Below are 18,042 nucleotides of genomic sequence, written 5' to 3'. Positions count from 1 at the left end.
GAGCCTTTTTATGTTCCTTTGTGCCACTTTCTGAGCTACAAAGTTAACACACCATCCATGTTCCTGAGGGGTTCCCAGTCAAGTGTGAGAAATAGACAAGTATTTAGATTCACAACTATTCTCCAGTGATCCATGGAGATTGGGGTGGGGCACGTAATCCCATCTGGGAGATTAGGCAAAGCTTGCCTACAGATCAGGCATTGAAACCATACTGCAAAGTTGCTTCTCTCAGACTGTTTAGTGGAAGGAACCGTCATATAGACCAAAAAGAGCCATGTTGCATGATTGTTACTAAAATATAAAAAAAAAAATACATAGTAAAGCGTAAATCACAGTACAGAGGAGAGTTGGCTCAATCCAGGGAGATCCAGGAAAGTCTCACAGTGGAATTAAGCTTGATCTGAAATTTGAAGAATGAATAACTGGGCACATCAATGAGTTTTGGATTAGAGGCAGGATGAGGAAAGAAGACATTCCAAGCAGAGAATTCCTGTTTCCAAGGCAGCAAGGCAAAAAGCATCATAGAATATTTGGTAAATTCCTTGTGGCTCAGGATAGCAAGAATTTATGGATGAATTAGAAAGTGCCCTGCTGGAGGTAAAGGTAAGAGATTTTTTTTTTTAAAGGAATTTGATCATAGAGTGTTTTGTTCCTCACGCATAGGAGTTTGAACTTTATCCTGAAGATAATGAAAAACCACCAGAGGGTTTTAAACATCAGACTAATGTGAGATTTATGTTTCAGAAAGATTTGTCCTGGCGTTCATTTGAAGGAAATATTGAGGGGAATTGTGACCAGACATTAGGCCATTTGGGAAGTTGTTGTAATTGTTTGGGTAGGAGATGAGAGCCTGAAGAGGAGAAAGGAATCTGCTCTGAGGGTATCGTTTTTTTAAGAGAGAGACTCAGGTGGAATTAGTAATTGATTAGATGTGGGAAATGAAATTAGGATAAATACCAGGTTTTTGGTTTAAGTTACTGAGGAACACGAAAGAGAGGAGCAGGTTGGGAAATAATGAATTCATTTCTGGACATGTTAATTTTAAGGTACTTGGGGAACATACCAAGAGGCCAGAGTAATTTATGTACAACAGTCAGCATCAATCCATCTGCATAACACCCCTTAAGAAAAAGGTAGGCAGCAAAACATTTCTCCATTTTATAAACAGGGAAATTGATGCAATTACCCAGATATGTTGCACTAACCATTACTTACTGATTCACTGGACTTGCTATAACTTGAACTCAGATCTCTCAAAGATGGATTCATGGTTCCAAGTGCACCATGGTAATTCACCTGGTTTCTCTTGGACAGATCTCAAGATGAGTTTGTTGTATCTGATGACAACCCAGATGAAAGTGAAGAAGATCCACCATCTAACGATGACAGTGACACTGACTTCTGTAGCCGTAGACTGAGGCGACACCCCTCCCGGCCAATGAGGCAAAGCAGGCGTTTGCGGAGAAAGACCCCAAAGAAAAAGTACTCTGATGATGATGAAGAGGAGGAATCTGAAGAGAATAGTAGAGACTCAGGTAAAAATAACTTAAATCTGCATCACACCAACTCAATTCTTAAGACTTCTGGAGTTAAGAATTCTTAAAATTCCATTCAATTGTAATATGTAAGTTTTCTGATAAAATGTTTTCAGTTCTATTCTTATGACCTACCAGTAACTAAATTTCTCAGATAAAGCATATTCAGAAAATACACATAAATGGATGTGTTAACTTCATACCAAATTCATTTCGGATTGTGTTAAATCCTTTTGGTGCCAAGTATTTCCATGCCTAGACTTTATGGTATTTCTTGGGAGTCATTCTCAGTAAGCTGAGAACATTTTTTCCGAGATGCCCAGCTATTGGATAAAGAAGGATCACCAATCATCTCTAATAATTAGACCACCATCAGTGAGCCAGTGGTTTTTATAAATAAGCAGTAGTTGAGGTTATCATAGTTTATGCTTATCCTTATTAGCTGAATAAATAGGATACAATAGCTAAAAGAACACATATGAGTGTTTTATGGAATTGGCAAAGAGGTAGCTGTCATCTTATTAGAGAATTACCACAGACGTAAGTATTACATCCATGACTCTGGCCTGTCTTGCAATTTCTTTTGTTTATTTATTTTTTTTCTAAACTTTTTGGTAAGTTGGAGACATCATGCCCTTTTATTTCCTAAAAACAAGGACATTCTCTTACATAAGCACAGTATACTTATTAAAATCAGAAAATGCAACATTGATATAATACTATTATCAAGTCAACAGTATACATTCAGATTTCATCGTATCCCAATATTGATCTTTATGCCTAATTTTTTTTCCTAGTCCAGGATCTAATCCAGGATTACATATTGCATTTATTTATGTCTCTTTATTCTCCTTTACTCTGGAATATTCCTCAAACTTCATCATTCTTGATTTGATATTTTTGAAGAACATATAATAATTATTTTGTAGAATGTACCTCAACTCCAGTTTTTGTGTTTCCTCATGATTAGATTCATGTTATGCATCTTTGACTAGAATATCACAGAAGTAATTTTGTGTCTTCCAGGGCCCTTCACTGTACTATCTTTCCCTTTGCAAATAATAAGGAAATTTGTAGGATGATACTTTGAGACTATATAAATATCCTGCTCCTTATCACATGTCTTACCCACTAGTTTTAACATCCATTAATGATTGTCTAACTCCGTCATTTTTAAAATATTTATTACTTGGTGGTCTACTGTAAAGAAGAGCTTTCCCCTCTTTCTGTATCTTTCTACTTATTTATCAGTATGTGCTCATAGATTCTTGATTTAGTCAATGGATAAAATCCATTACCATCACTATTTAGGCTCAGTTATTTCCAGATTTGGCCAGAGGGCACCCCTTCAAACTGTTGACTAGTCATTTTGAAATGTGAAATGCATTAAAGAACAAGACGGGATGTGACAGTTCAGTGGAATTTGTTAGCACTCTTGAAGAAGAGCTCTGACGCAAAGAACTGAGTGAGCCCTTTATTGATCAGGCACAGCAAGAGCAGTGCTATCTAGCAACACTCTGAGAGTGTAAGTAACCCTGTGTGCTATATTTAGCATATTTTCATTCCACCTAGGCAAAATCAAAAAACCTCCAATTCTGTACTTTGGAACAAGCTCTTCAGTTTTCTATGGCTAGAGGGTTTAACCTCAGCAGTACATTATGAAGGTATGACTCTAGCTACAAGTAGGACTAGCAGATTGTCAGGAGACAGAATAGTGTCTGTCCACCACAAAGGACAGCTGTGGCAGCTCTAGTGCTGACCTGGTAGCTCTAGGTTGAATGCTATTAAGGATTATTTTTAAAAAATATAAAACATTTTTTAATCTTGAGGATTGACTATTAATAGCATACATTTATGAGGTTTGTCATGAAAGACTCCTGTAAGTTACTCATATTAATTAAAAAGAAAGAGACTAATGAAGTTATTGTTCATTTAAAAATTTTTATGACTAAACTGTTTATAGCAGCTTTACATTTTTGGGGGCAGTTCTACTCTGTCCTACAGGGTCGCTAGGAGTCAGAATAGACTTGATGGCATGGGGGGGGGGTGTGTTTTACATTTTTATAACCTCACTTGGCCACACTTCTACTTAATAGACTTAAACTTTGTACTTCTTTTTCCTTTCTTTTTCAGCAGAAAGTGATTTTAGTGATGATTTCAGTGATGATTTTATAGAAACTCGGCGAAGGCGGTCAAGGAGGAACCAGAAAAGACAAATTAACTACAAAGAAGATTCAGAAAGTGATGGTTCCCAAAAGAGTTTACGACGTGGCAAAGAAATAAGGCGAGTTCACAAGCGCAGGCTTTCCAGCTCAGAGAGTGAAGGTAAGGAATAGATCTCCTGTTTACAGTAGTTCGAACGAGGCAAAAATAGAACTTAAAAAGTGAACTGAGGATTGTGATTCTGTACTATTTCTTAAAAATCAAATGTAATCAGTAATAATTTTGAGACAAAACTCCTTATTCTGTGCCTGGTCACTACTTAGAGTGGAAATAAATGATACTTGATAAGATACGAATTTTTAAGGTCTCCATTATAATAAGTAAACTCTTTGCTCAAACTAGAAGTCTCAGAAGATGAAGCTTATGATCCGAGCAAGAGTTCTCCTGCTCTTTTCTTTTTTCCTTTATTATTCATGGCCCCAATTTTGAAATAAATTCCTATGCCTGAATAGCTAAACAATTCCGATAAAGGTATCTACTGTCTCTCTCCACGTTGCCTGTGAGCTTAGTTGGTAACGGTTTCATCTCTTTATAGCTTGAGCTGTGTCCCACACCAGAAGTGCAAGAAACACGCTAAAATAGGAATTTCTGCCATCAACTTAGTCTTTTTTAGTTAATCTAGAGCTCTTCTTGAGTTTGTTTTAAATTATCCCACCCTCACCTTCTCCCCTTTCTTTTTCATATATTTAATTCTTCATTATTTATGATCTGTTTTGAAGATTGTTTGCTTTCATAGATCCTTGTCACTTAAGTTCTCAGCCCAAGCCAGGGAAGTAAGGGAAAGAAATGTTTGGATGCGGAAGGCTAAAGAAGGTGGTGAACATCTGGTTGAGTGTGTATTTGTCTTTATGTGTCATAAAGACAAACATAAATCTATTAATTCAGCTATTAAATACAAGTATTTCTTTAACCAGGTTTATTCTGGGAATTGTTATAACAGTGAATAAAATAGCCAGAAACATTTCCTGTTTCATATAACTTTTAGCTGGAGGAAGAGAGACAATAGTAAGTCAAATATATGTTAGATGGAGAAATGCAGTAGAGAAAGATAAAGGAGAAAATGAAGACTGGGGACCAGTTGGAATTTCAGATGGGGTAGTATGAAATGCCTCACTAGGAACAACATTTGACTGAAGACCTGAAGGAAATGTTGAGTGTGAGCCATGCAGTTATCTTAAAGAAGAGTGACACAGGCAAATGGAACAGCAGATGTGAAGGCCGTAAGGCAAGCTTGTGCCTGGCATGTTCAAGGAATAGAAGGGAGGCCAGGGTGGTTAGAGCAGAGTGAGTGAAGGGAAGAATAGTATGAGATGAGGGCAAAGAGATCAGAGGGGCCAGATGATATTAAGCAGCAGTCAGCAAACTACAGCCCACCTATTTTTGTAAATAAAGTTGTATTGGAATACATCCACATTCGTTCATTTGCATATTATCTATAGCTGCTTTCATGCTACAGTTTGGCCTCCGAAACCTAAAATATTTACTCTCTAGTCCTTTACAGAATACAGTTGCCGTTTCCTGATGAGGAGTGGCAGTGTCCAGTTGAACTTTCAGCAGTGATGGACATGTTCTTCATCTGTTCTGTTTGATACAATAGCCACTAACTTCATGTGGCTATTGCGCACTTGAAATGTGGCTAGTGTGAATGAAGAACTAAGTTTTTTTTTGTTTTAATTTGTGTTTTAAACAGCCACATGACTAGTGGCTACCATTTTGGACAGCACAAATCAGGCCATTATATAGACGTTGGATTTTATTCTGTGTGAGATGAGGGTTTTAAGCAAAGGGTGATATGATCTAACTTAACATTTTAACTTGCTGTGCTATCTGTGTTTTGAATAGATTGAATGGGTCAAGGGCAAAAGCTAGTGGGGAAGCTCCTGAAATAATCCAGGTGAGAGATTGGTTAGTGGGACTAGGGCTGTAGCAGTAAAGGGATGAAAAGTAGTCTGATTTTGAATATATTTTGAAAGTAGACCCAAAGGATTTACTGTCAGGTTGGATGGGAGAAAGAAACAGGTCAAGGTTGACAGGTCAAGGTTAACTGAGCCATTAGAAAAATGGAGTTGTTAATAACTAAGATGGTAGAGACCAGAAGGATGCAGGTTTGAGGGGGAAGATTAGGAGCTCAGTTTTATAGACACATTAGGTTTGAGGTGCCTGTTTAGATATCCAAGTGTAGATGTTGAGTTGGATCCATAAGTGTAGAATTTAGGGGTGGCCTAAGAACAAATCTGGGATTCAGCAGCATATATATGGTATACGATGCCACGAGACTGGTGAGATCACCCAAGATATATAAGTAAAGACAAAGAAGAAAGCCACAAACACTGAGAGCTGGCACAGTGTTTCGGATGTCCAGAGTTGGGTGCCCAGTTTTAATATTTCCTTATCAGTATGTTTATATGATTCCTTAATTTGTAGGGCTAGTGGGAAGGAGTTTCTTAGTTTGTGACCAGCCTGTCTTCATTTAATTCAAGGATCATCATATTTCTTCCAGAAGAAATTTCTTCTGGAAGAAATCTGATTCTGCTCTTTCCTAAAATCATAGGTAAAGGATACTGTGAATCATATTGGGCATTATTGTGGGACTGAGAGGAATGAAATAGGCCAAATTATTAAACAGAGATATTTATATATGAGAAAGTGTAGAAGCAGGAAGTGGGGTGGATATGGGCAGCAAAAGGAGAATTACTTTAAATCTGTTTATGGTTAATTCTGCCAATGGCTTAAATGTGCTGTTTATTCTAGAGAGCTATATGTCCAAGAACTCAGAAGATGATGAGCTAGCTAAAGAATCAAAGCGGTCCGTTCGGAAGAGGGGCCGGAGCACAGATGAGTATTCAGAAGCAGATGAGGAGGAGGACGATGAAGGCAAACGATCCCGGAAGCGGCTACACCGGATTGAGACTGATGAGGAGGAAAATTGTGACAATGCTCACGGAGATGCAGATCAGCCTGCCCTTGAGAGCCAGCCCAGGGCCTTGCCCTCAGAACCAGAGAGCACCAAGAAGCCCTACCGGATAGAAAGTGATGAGGAAGAGGACTTTGAAAATGTAGGCAAGGTGGGGAGCCCATTGGACTATAGCTTAGTGGATTTACCTTCTACCAATGGACAGAGCCCTGGCAAAGCAATTGAGAACTTGATTGGCAAATCAGCTGAGAAGTCTCAGACCCCCAAGGACAACAGCACAGTCAGTGTAAGCCTGGCTCCCAATGGGACAAGTGGTGGGCAGGAGGCAGGGGCACCAGAAGAGGAAGAAGATGAGCTTTTGAGAGTGACTGACCTTGTCGATTATGTCTGTAACAGTGAACAGTTATAAAACTTTTTTTCCATTTTTGTGCTAATTTATTCCACGGTAGCTCTCACACCAGTGGGCCAGTTATTGAAAGTTGTTTTATTTTTCCTAGAAAACTCCACTACAGAATGACTTTTTAGAAGAAAAATTTCCACAAACCCTGAAGTCTTTCTGTGAAGTGACCAGTTTTGAACTTTGAAGATAAATAATTGCTGTAAATTCCTTTTGATTTTCTTTTTCCAAGTTCATGGTCCTTGGTAATTTCATTCATGGAAAAAAAAATCTTATTGTAATAACAACAAAAGATTTGTATATTTTTGACTTTATATTTCCTGAGCTCTCCTGACTTTGTGAAAAAGGGTTGGATAAGAATGCATTCCAAATCCGTGAGGGCCCAAAACAGAATTTAGGGTGGGAGAAAGCACTTGTGCTTTAGCTTTTTCATATTAAATATATATTATATTTAAACATTCATGGCATAGATGATGATTAACAGACTGTTTAAAAAGTTCAAGTCTGTATTGTTGCAGTTTGCAAATTGTAGATAACATCATACATAAATCACTTAGTAACTGCCTTCGTGAAATCAACTTGTTTACTATTGGAGATAACCACACTTAATAAAGAAGAGACCGAGAAAGTACCATCATAAAGAATTCTAACCTAAGTTTCTGTTTTAGCGGAGTTTCTTGTTTTTTTTTTTTTTTTTTAAATCATCTGAAAAGTATTTATATAGTAAAATGTGTAATGAAGCTTTGACAACCAGATTGTGCTAACAACAAATTTTTAAAAACAGCTTTATGCATTGGTGATGAGGTGGCCTTTGATATGCTGTGTCTAATGGAGATTTATTAGTGAAATCAGTGTGGTCTTTCTTAAGGTCCAGGTAGACTGTAAACTTTGCAGATAATGTATAATCCTTGTTTTCTGGCCACTTATGTTTAAATATCTGGAATGTCATTTTGAAAGAAATACATTTATACATAACATACATGAAGAGATGCTGAGCTGACAGTGATGTTTTAGCACATTTGACGTTGGGGAAGGGATTTTCAGGTGAATTTTAACTGGTCTATTCTTGCCCTTAGTATCTACTTCAAATTGAAGTCTACAAACAAAGCAGTTCCTTTGGGAGATTTTTAGTTTGAGTTTTAGCATGTATGTGTGTATGTGTGTGTGTGTGTGTTGGAATTTTCTATCTGCCTGGATATATTCGCAGGTTTTGAATGTAGTTTTGGCCTTTGGCCATTAGACTTCTATTAAAATTCATCAACAGTCGCATGACCAACATAGAGTTGAATGAGAACCGCCAATGTTATTAAATATAAGGCACGACGTCCATTCCAAACATCTCAACACTTCAAAGAAAGATAAAACCTTTTGATTCAAGAAAAAGGGGGGTTGTAACTAAATATCTAACATGTGATTGACACTAAAACATGAACTTTGTTTTATTCAGTTTCTGTTACAGCTGTAAAATTTCAGGCAGAGCCATAACATTGTATAAAGTATAGCACTTGTGATTAAACCTTGACTGTCAAATTCTGAAACCTTTAGCCATTACTTCTGTGAATACTTTTGCCCTGGGATTTGGGTTTCTCTGTTCCAGTGCTGTGTCTGTTGCCGGCAATGGACACACCGTATCTGCTGCTGGCCCAAGGAACTTCATTAATTTTTCTTTTCCAAATTAAGCATTATATGTGCTAGTCAGTGTATACTAAAGCACTTCTCATTTTTATTATTAAAAAGCTGGCGTTAGACTTGCATTATAAATACCTCTCTAGAAACTTTATATTCCTTCATTACCTTCTTCAACAGGTGTTGCCCCTAAATCTTATCTTTTGGCTTTGAAACTTTATAGCTGTTGTTTTCAGTTGATGTTGGTTCTTTCGTTTGTTTTGTTTTGTTTCACTTTAGTTCTGTAGTACCTGCCCATTAATATTTTTGCTTTGATTCCAGTTATGTATGTATCTGTATAAAAAATAAAATAATGAAAGCAACCTAAAAGTAGGATGCACCAATAGCATGTGGTTCCAAGCAAGTTGTGATTTTTATTGTGAGACACAGTGTTCCGTTGGAAGGGAGGGAAGGGCTTACATTCACAGACCGTAAAACAGCTATGTAAGGAGCCATAGTCACGTACAAAGCCTCCTTTCCTCTTTTTAGGTAGGTTTATTTCATTTATTTGAAAGTCAGTCAAGAATTTTGGCCTTTTTATCTAAAGCAGGCAGGCATTCGATGAATTCCTGCTAGTGAAAGGTAAGTTATTAGGATGTCCAGGTGGCTTTCCTGCCACCCCGTTTCCCTCTGCTATTTTAGTCCTGCAGCCAGGTAAAACCACTACAGCGTGGAAACTCTCTCATGTGCCCTGTCTCTACCTCTAGACACACCAGCTCCTGCTTCCACCTGTTAGTTCTACTTCTCAGTTAAGCAGATGATCAGAAGTACCAAATGGGTAGGTCATTTATTTCAACAGGATGCCTGATAGGAAATAAGGAATTCTTTTTATCCCTCTGACGAAGGTAATTTTTATCATAGTAAAGACTAAATACTCCATTTAGCAAATGTCCCACTGGCTTAAGGGTTACAATACCACTCTCACTGCCTGATATTTATAAAACTTGAGTAAGCGTAAACTTGATAGCGTATCCCTTCTAACCATACATTCTGATGAAACAGATTAGCTGTGGTTCATCTACCAAGAATGCAGTCCAAGCAGCTGATTCTTACAAATTATTAAGCCAATAGGTTGATTATAGGTGATAACATTTTGAACAATTAAACAGTTCTCATGCTTAGGGTTTAGAGTTAGTCCCTCAGAGAGTCTGTGTTCACTGAAATACTCGATTTAAATGCTTTGAGAAGTTTTTTAAAAATAGAATATTTAGAAAAAAAGTAAATGTTCTGTGTCCAAATATATATGGCCATTAAGAACTGGAGAAAGTATAGGAAGGCAGCAGTTCTTCTGGAGTTTAGACCATATTGGAGCCTTGTTAACAGCACTAACCATGGATTTAAGTTGCAGTAGGTGCTATATAATGCAGGCCTTTAGTACTTTAAACTTCCTTTACAAGTTAGACCCCAGTACAAACTCCAGTCTACAACAAATGTATTAAGGGGAGATATAATTTAGTATTCAGAATATTTAGTTTACCACTGTTGTAAAGACTTAAAAGCTAGGCAAATTTTCACAAAGCAAAAACTTTGAATTAAAATGAAATATATGTGAAAAGATTTTTTCTTTTCACATATATTTCATTTTAATTCAAAGCTTTTGCTTTGTGAAAATTCAACACTGGGTTTGGTTGGTTTTATATGTGAAAAGGACTCAGACTGAAAACATACACTTTGGTTTTCTAGACTTCTGCTGATGAAATTGTGTTTAGTTGAAAACATATTCTGTTGTTGGCACATTACTGCAAAATGATGACAGAGAAACTTTCGAGAATACCCTGATATATTGAGGTATGTGGGTTTCTTTGACACATCCCCTTCCAGGTGGACAAGGTTGCAAATAGAGGATAAAGGGGAATTTCATATAAAATAAAGTCAAATCTACTGATAAGCAATTAAAAAAAAAAAGTTTCCTGGCAAAGAATCAAGAACTTCAAATGTTAAAGAAGTTGTGGGGAAAAAAGATTTTTAAACAAATTATTAAAGGATGTTACAAACTGTCCTATTCACTTTTTGGTTGGTATAACCCATCCCCAAATACACATTTGCATAAAGTACATATATTAAGGAAAATGTGGAACTTTACATTGTTACTTAGTATTAAAATGGTGGGAAAATTTAATTATCTTTAAGTGGAATTGATGGAATTTCCTTTGTCATAAGGAATGCCTTTTCAGCTTTTGTTTGTAGACATAAAAGATGTTAACCATTAACTAGTTTGCTCTTCCATACAACTGTAAAGAACCTAATGAATCTACAAGTTTAATATTCAGGAAAAGTTGTGAACTCAGCTCCTCACCGACACTGGAACAGGTCCATAACTTAAGGCGTTGCTTCACAGGTATAGAATCTGGTTAATTTTGAAAAAGTATTCAAAGACCCAGATCTTCTTTAAATGTGTGTGTGTATATATATATACATATAAGATAAGCATTAGAAGAAATAAAAATCCTTTGAAATCATTAATTGACAATATAAAAAGAAATATGGCAAATAATTGCATTGCAGCTGATACAAAATTATGAACATCATTTAATTACAAAAAGTCGAGAGAGAGAGTGAGGTTCCTTTTGGATTAACATTCTCCAAGGAGCAGAGAATGCCAAGACTGTGTATCTGCTATAATCTACCTAGCCATTGCCTGCTTAGTATGATCCATTATAAAATTTCCTTAGAATAAAATTCATGCCTATTTCATCCACTGTTCCTGCCTGTAAACCTACCTTTGAAGCAGCAAGCTAATTGCTGATTTTCTTTATTATTTTTATACCAATCCTGAAAGACAAGGCTCAAAATGATACCAGTGTACCTAAACTGGGTTGTTGTGTTGTGTATACTTAATTTGTTTTCAGGATACTTAAGTCTAAGTTATCATTTAATGTTTTTTTGAATGCCAAGAATTGCTAAGTAACTATGTAAAATACATTGAAGATAGTCGTTCCCCAGCAGGCAGTCAGTAATTATAAGCCAAAACATAGTGAGCTTGGTATATAACTAGATTGTACATTCACCATGTTTTTATTTATACAGACTTTCTCAGAAGTTGTTTAGAATAGGACCCCATAAGTAGATTTTCCCCTCGTTTTGGTCCGGTAAGCTCAATTTTTTTTTTTTTTCTATCCATTTTATACTTAAACCACTTTGACTCTAGGAAATGCTGTAAAAGAATTCTGGCACATTGTGATTTCATTTAGTGAAGATGTTCTTTTTATTTTAGTAACTTTAAGATATGCCTATCCTATACATAAGCTATATGAGAGGGCATAACAGATTATTAGATGAATACAAATCATTTAATTAAGCTTCTTAGACATTTTGAATAAGAAAAAAACATTTCTAAAAGAACTACATTTGTGGTTTTTGCCAAACCGGTACAAGCTGGAAAATGCACTAAGGACTAAATAACCTGCCTTGTTCTTTTTGCCACTGGATGATGTAAGTTGAGAATGGAGTTGTTAACCCTAACTATATATTTTCTTGACTTTCATCAGTTTCTAAAGAAATCTAAGTGTGTCGGGGTTTTGTTTGATCTGTATTTATTAAGTTCTGGTCATAGACCAGGAGCTGCATGTCACGCTTACGGGCGTCCAGAACACAGTCGTTGGGGAACTTAATGGCTCAAGACCTTCTGAATCGTTTAACTTATTTGTATGTTGCAAAAAAAAAAAAAAAAAAAAAATTTTATTTTGCTTGAGAGTCACATTTTTTTATAATTGTACAGCTTTTAAGGGAGGTGGGAAAATACCCTAAAATAGGATGTAGATTTTTACAGTTGTGTTTATGCTAGAACATCTACAGGTGCATTATGTAATTAAACCTAAAATTGTTTAAAATTTCGTGCCATGGTCTTTTTCATTCTCCTGCCCTTCAGCAGAGTTGGTGCATGTCAATACTTCTATACAGGCAAGCCTTGAATTTAGGCTAATGGCCTGTGTCCTCAAAGCTTTGAGATCACTGCATGAAAATTTTATTTACACGCATACATACACACAAACACATATACATACAGACAGATACAAATGCAGTTCTAGTTTATATTAGTGTAAATGGAGTTTCAGGATCAGAGCAGCTATAATAGCCTGTATTTGGCACAGTTAGTAGCAAATTCTTAACAGTGCCTGTTTTTCATGATGCCTGTCTAGGGTATTCTCAATGTTCGTTGGTGTTTTCTTCTCTTATCAAAGTAACTTCTTGATGATGGTATTTGAATTGTAGCTTGCCCAAACCTGCTACTAGGTTTCTGTACCTTGAAAGGGAGTGTCCTGTGCTGAGATGATAAGGGCATGGGGAGCAGTCCATGGTTTCCTTTCAATCTGCCAAAGAGGGAAAAACAAGAATTGTTCAATTTAGTTGTTTGGTGGCCTTTAACTTGCTGTTTAGTAGACTTAATTCCATAGGAATATTTGTCTACTGGAACCATGGTAGGAAGGGAAATCAGATACAAATTTCAATTCCCTCCTCATTAAAAAAATACTTTGAACTCTCGCAGAGCTGCCGATTCTAGCAGTCTTAAATGGCACTTTTTACCATAAATTATAGTAAGAAACCTTTGTGGAAATGCCAGTATTTTGCTCTCTGTGAATTTTGGTATTCTAATTCCCCTCTTTGTAGTACAAGTGTGTTCTTGTTAAGTATTAAATTCACGTAAGCATGTCATAATTTCTGCCTAAGCTATCTTGAGCTGCTGTCAGCTAATATTGGATGTCAGCCTCTTCACTACTGTCCTCACCAGTTATGAGGTGAAGCCTGGAATCATGAACTTCCAGGTGAAGAATATAAATTCCTAGTAAGAATTTGCGGATGATATGTTTTGAGATGTCATTTTGTTTTTAAAACAACAGCAGGTGGGATTCAGGGAGTGTTAATCAGAACACCTCCTGGATTTTTAGACATGCTTATATGAAATGCTTTATTTTCCTATGCATTATAAAAAATTATTCCTGGAATAGGTCCTCAGAATGCTCTATTTTGTTTCTAGGAGATGAGAGTTAGAGCAGAAGCTCCAAGATTAGCATAAAGCTTAACCTTGTAAGATGCCAGAATCTTTTACTCTTGAGGTAATCACAACCATGCCGGTAGTCAAACGGGGATGCTGGAGTGCTCTCTGCCGTATGGTAACGTACTGCATGTGTGAGGGGGAGATAGACTTGAGAACTGGAAATGTGATTCCAATAATAGGAAAAGTAGTTAGATTTCGTGCATTAAAAAATATGGGAATTCCTAGTAGCTTCAAAGCTTCTGGGGTTAACACCTAGTGTGTTAGAATTGCAGTACACAATTGTTTTAAGTACAATATTCCTTGTAAGTGAAAACAAAATATGTTGCGGCTGGTGCCAATATTTTTGTTAATGAGATGTTCAATGTTGTCTCACTATAGTCTGATCAGAATTCTTGGTGTTATAAGCCAGGCCTAAAGCCATTTTATAGCTATTGGCCGAATTGTGTAACTTTTTCTTTCAAAATGTTTTATTATTAATACTAATTTTGTCATTTCTTTTACTTATGTCAATGTCATAATAAAAACATTTAAATAATTTGATGTATTTAGCATGATGTATTGCAAACTTAGTTTATTTTAAACTTCGTGGCACATGGAAAGCTAAGAATTTCCTGTAACAGTTGAAGATTGAAATATCACTCAGGAGTAGATGAATTGTTCTCTCACTATCTAGAAAGCAAACTTAACAAGGGTGATTCCCCAAAATAACGTTTAAGTCTATTTGCCAGCTAGGTGAATATAGATACTAGAAAACTCTTCTTGAATTCTTTTAGCCTCTAGAAAACTGACACACTAAAGAGACCTTAGATTTGTTCTGTGTGGCCCCATGAGAAGACAGAACTAAACCAAAGGGAGAATCCATAGGGCAAAAGTTTTCAGTTTACAGTATTATAACAAACAACCTTGGAAGTGAACCCTTGCCAATAGGGGATGTTTGTGTAGAGGGTGAACTGCCGTTTGGCAGAAAGGCGTTAGAAGAGGTCCGTACCTTCAGAAACAGGTTAGAGCAGATGACTTTAAGGGTTCTTTCAACCTGAGTATGATTCTCATCTACAAATGTTGGTTTGATAGGCTTCTCCTCTACCCTTGGAACACAGTAAAATTCCAACTAAACACAATTTTTTTTTACCAACAAACCCACACGTAACTCTGAAGTAAACTCAGATCCAATTCAACTATTGCAGTTCATCACTAGTTGCAATCCTGTTTGAAAATACTGATTTACTATTCAGATAAGGAGCTTTTTCAATCAGAATTTCACTTAATGGAGTGACAGCTGGTCTGCACTGGCAAGAAAATGACCAGTTACAATCTTCTCAATGACTTATTTGAAAATTTCCTTCAAATAGAATCAGTCAAGTGGAGGTGACATGATCTGTTGGAAGCTAAATGTGATGGTGCTGTGGCACTCCTGAGAGTACTTTCTGGAGCTGAGAGTGGGATCTAGAACATGGCTATCAGCCTACATCTCTTTCAGATTATGAGGAGACCAGAGAGTATGGAAGAATTCTTCTAAAAATTGAAAATTATATTGTCATCATTTAGCAGAAGTGGGATTATAAAAATAATGAAAATATTCTAGTGAAATAATTAAACATTGAGACCCTTCTGGATGAGCAGAATGCTTGTGTTGTTTTGATTTTTAAGTGACTTTGCATGAGCTCTTAAGGTCCTAAAATTCTAAATGAAAATCAAAGAGAAAGAATGCTCTAAGATGGTGTGCTTTGATATTTTGTAGCATTTTAGCACACAGTCATATACCCTGAATGAAAAGTTAACTGAGAACCTACCAGTTCATGATATAAGCTAACTATAGCTTCCTGATGTTCCTTTTGCCCGTTTCAGAGCCTCTTTCTCCATGCCCAAGCACCTGTCTTCTCTGTCTCTAAGGAGGTGTCTCTTTTTTGCAGTAACCCCTTTTCTCTGCCAGTGTCCTTGATTAAGCCCCTCCCCTACTGCCTCATTCAGGACTTTTCACCTCAATTGTCTGTTCTTCAACTCTCTACATTCAACCCTCCCTGTACAAAGCTCCCCACATCATGGAAAACAAAATTTTCCTCCTGTCTCCCATCCAATCTTCCCAATTATTTATTGACTTCCAATCTTTTCAAATAAATAGACTATAGAAGTGCTAAATTATATTTGAAAACTCACTGTAATGCCAGAAATTCTTAAGAGAACTACAAAAAACCAACAGGCTTCTTACAATAACTGAATTTAAAGTGCAAGAAGTCTATCATTAAGAACAACTGTTTAATCAATGTCACTGAATTGTACACGTAAAAGTGGTTGACATGGCAAATTTTTTTATACATATTTTACCACACACACACACAAGAATAACTGATACAGAAAGCTGAAATTTACAACAAGGGAAGAACAGTGTTCCTCCATTTTCACCACAATTCTTCATGTGTTTTTGGTGGAATGTCTATTCTGTTTTCTTTTTGGCATTATTGCTTACTAGTGGGACACCTAAAATTGCACCATGAGCCCATGCAACTCAACAGCTCTTACACTACCATTTGTAGTCAAAAAGTTACGGGAAGGATTTGATTAATTTTGACACAACCTGGTTAGAACCTGTGTTGTCTCTAGTTTGAACCATAAAAGTAGATTTTTCTGTGTCTCAAATCTAGTTTCTTTATAAGGATGAGTTTTAATGGTGACTAAGACTTGGCAACAACAAAAAGAAGCAAGCTGGCTTAATGCTAGAAGATCAGAAAGTGGGGTTCAGACTCAGACTAATCCAGGAAATATGGTTGGAATCTTACTAGAAATACTGTGAGCAAAATCAGGATAGTTTCAAAGAGCCAAGGATGGAAGACAGTGATCCTTAACCAGGAAAAGCAGATGAGAAGGGAAGGAGAATGCTGGAAACAGTCTTTAGGATGTTCACTGTCTTAGTCATCTAGTGCTGCCATAACAGAAATACCACAAGTGGATGGCTTTAGCAAAGAGAAATGTATTTTCTCACAGTCTAGTAGGTTACAAGTCCAAATTCAGGGCATCGGCTCCAGGGGAAGGTTTTCTCTCTCTCTCAGCTCTGGAGGAAGGTCCTTGTCCTCAATCTTCCCCTAGTCAAGGAGTTTCTCAGGCACAGGGATGCACTCTGCTTCCGGTGGTGCTTTCTTGGTGGTATGAGGTCCCCAACCCTTTGCTTGCTTTCCTTTCCTTTTATCCCTTGAGAGATAAAAAGCAGTGCAGGCCACACCCCAGGGAAAACTGCCTTTACATTGAATCAGGGATGTGACCTGATAAGGGTGGTGTTACAATCCTACCCTAATCCTTTTAACATAAAATCATTTTTGGGGGGACATAATTCAATCCATGACAATCACCGTCTATCTCTGACAGACATTTTGAATAGTCTGGGTGTGCTTATTGCCATAATATCCAGAACAAAAGTACTTACATACAAAAGTATTTATAAACCTCATAGATTTTGATTTTTTCATGAGAAATAATTCACATACCATAAAATCCACCATTTTAAAGTATATAACTCAGTGGTTTTTAATACATTCACTATAATTCCAGAACAATTTCATCACCTCCAAAAGAAACCCCAAACCTATTAGGAATCACTCATTCTCCCCTCCCCCCAATCCCCAGCAACCATTAATCTACTTTCTGTCTCTATGGATTTGCCTGTCCTGCACATTTCATATAAATCAAATCATATTATGTATGGCCTTTTGTGTCTGGCTTCCTTCACTTAGCATAATGATTTAAAGGTTCATTCATGTTATATCATGAATCAATACTTCATTTATTTTTATGGCTGAATAATAATCTATCATATGGATATACCACATTTTGTTTATCATTTGATGGGCATTTAGGGTGTTTCCACTTTGGGTCTATTATATATAACACTGCTGTGAACATTCATTCATGTACAAGTATTTGAGCATGTATTTTCATCTCTCTTGGGTACATCTAGGAACTGAAGTGCTGAGCCATATGGTAACTCTATGTTTAACTTTTTGAGGAACTGCCAAACTGTTTTACACAGTGGTTATGCCATTTTACATTCCTACTACCAGTGTATGAGGGTTCCAATTTCTCCATGTCCTTTAAAACGTTTGTCTTTTTTATTATAGCCAACCTTGTAGGTATGAAGTGATATCTCAGTGTGATTTTAATTTGCATTTGCCAAATGACTACTGACGTTGAGCATCTTGTCATATAGAATTCTTTATTGAGAGTGTTTTTCTTTCAACACTTTGAATATTGTCCTATTGCCCTCTAGTCTCCAAGGTTTCTGATAACGATCAGCTGTTAATCATATTGGGGATCCCTTGTACGA

The 18,042-nt window shown here is 36.6% G+C and overlaps 1 protein-coding gene across 4 annotated transcripts in view; it reads left to right on the top strand.

Moving 5' to 3' along the window:
* RSF1 (remodeling and spacing factor 1) overlaps positions 1-8,050 on the top strand; it is a 166,621-nt gene extending 158,571 nt beyond the window's left edge. For 2 of the 4 annotated variants that reach the window (XM_023558505.2, XM_010598170.3), the window contains exons 14-16: positions 1,315-1,535; positions 3,669-3,860; positions 6,510-8,050. In XM_023558505.2, the coding sequence (XP_023414273.2) occupies positions 1,315-1,535; positions 3,669-3,860; positions 6,510-7,081 (985 nt within the window). In that variant the 3' untranslated portion in view covers positions 7,082-8,050. Of the gene's footprint in view, positions 1-1,314; positions 1,536-3,668; positions 3,861-5,600; positions 6,474-6,509 lie in introns of those variants that run through there. The other 2 variants (XM_003418517.4, XM_064288738.1) reach the window with 2 other exon arrangements.
* Positions 8,051-18,042: the final 9,992 nt, after the last annotated feature.

Source organism: Loxodonta africana, chromosome 7 (genome assembly GCF_030014295.1).
Source record: "Loxodonta africana isolate mLoxAfr1 chromosome 7, mLoxAfr1.hap2, whole genome shotgun sequence".
Taxonomy (NCBI): domain Eukaryota; kingdom Metazoa; phylum Chordata; class Mammalia; order Proboscidea; family Elephantidae; genus Loxodonta; species Loxodonta africana.
Note: the sequence above shows the minus strand (reverse complement) of the source record. Positions and strands in the feature narration are given on the sequence as shown.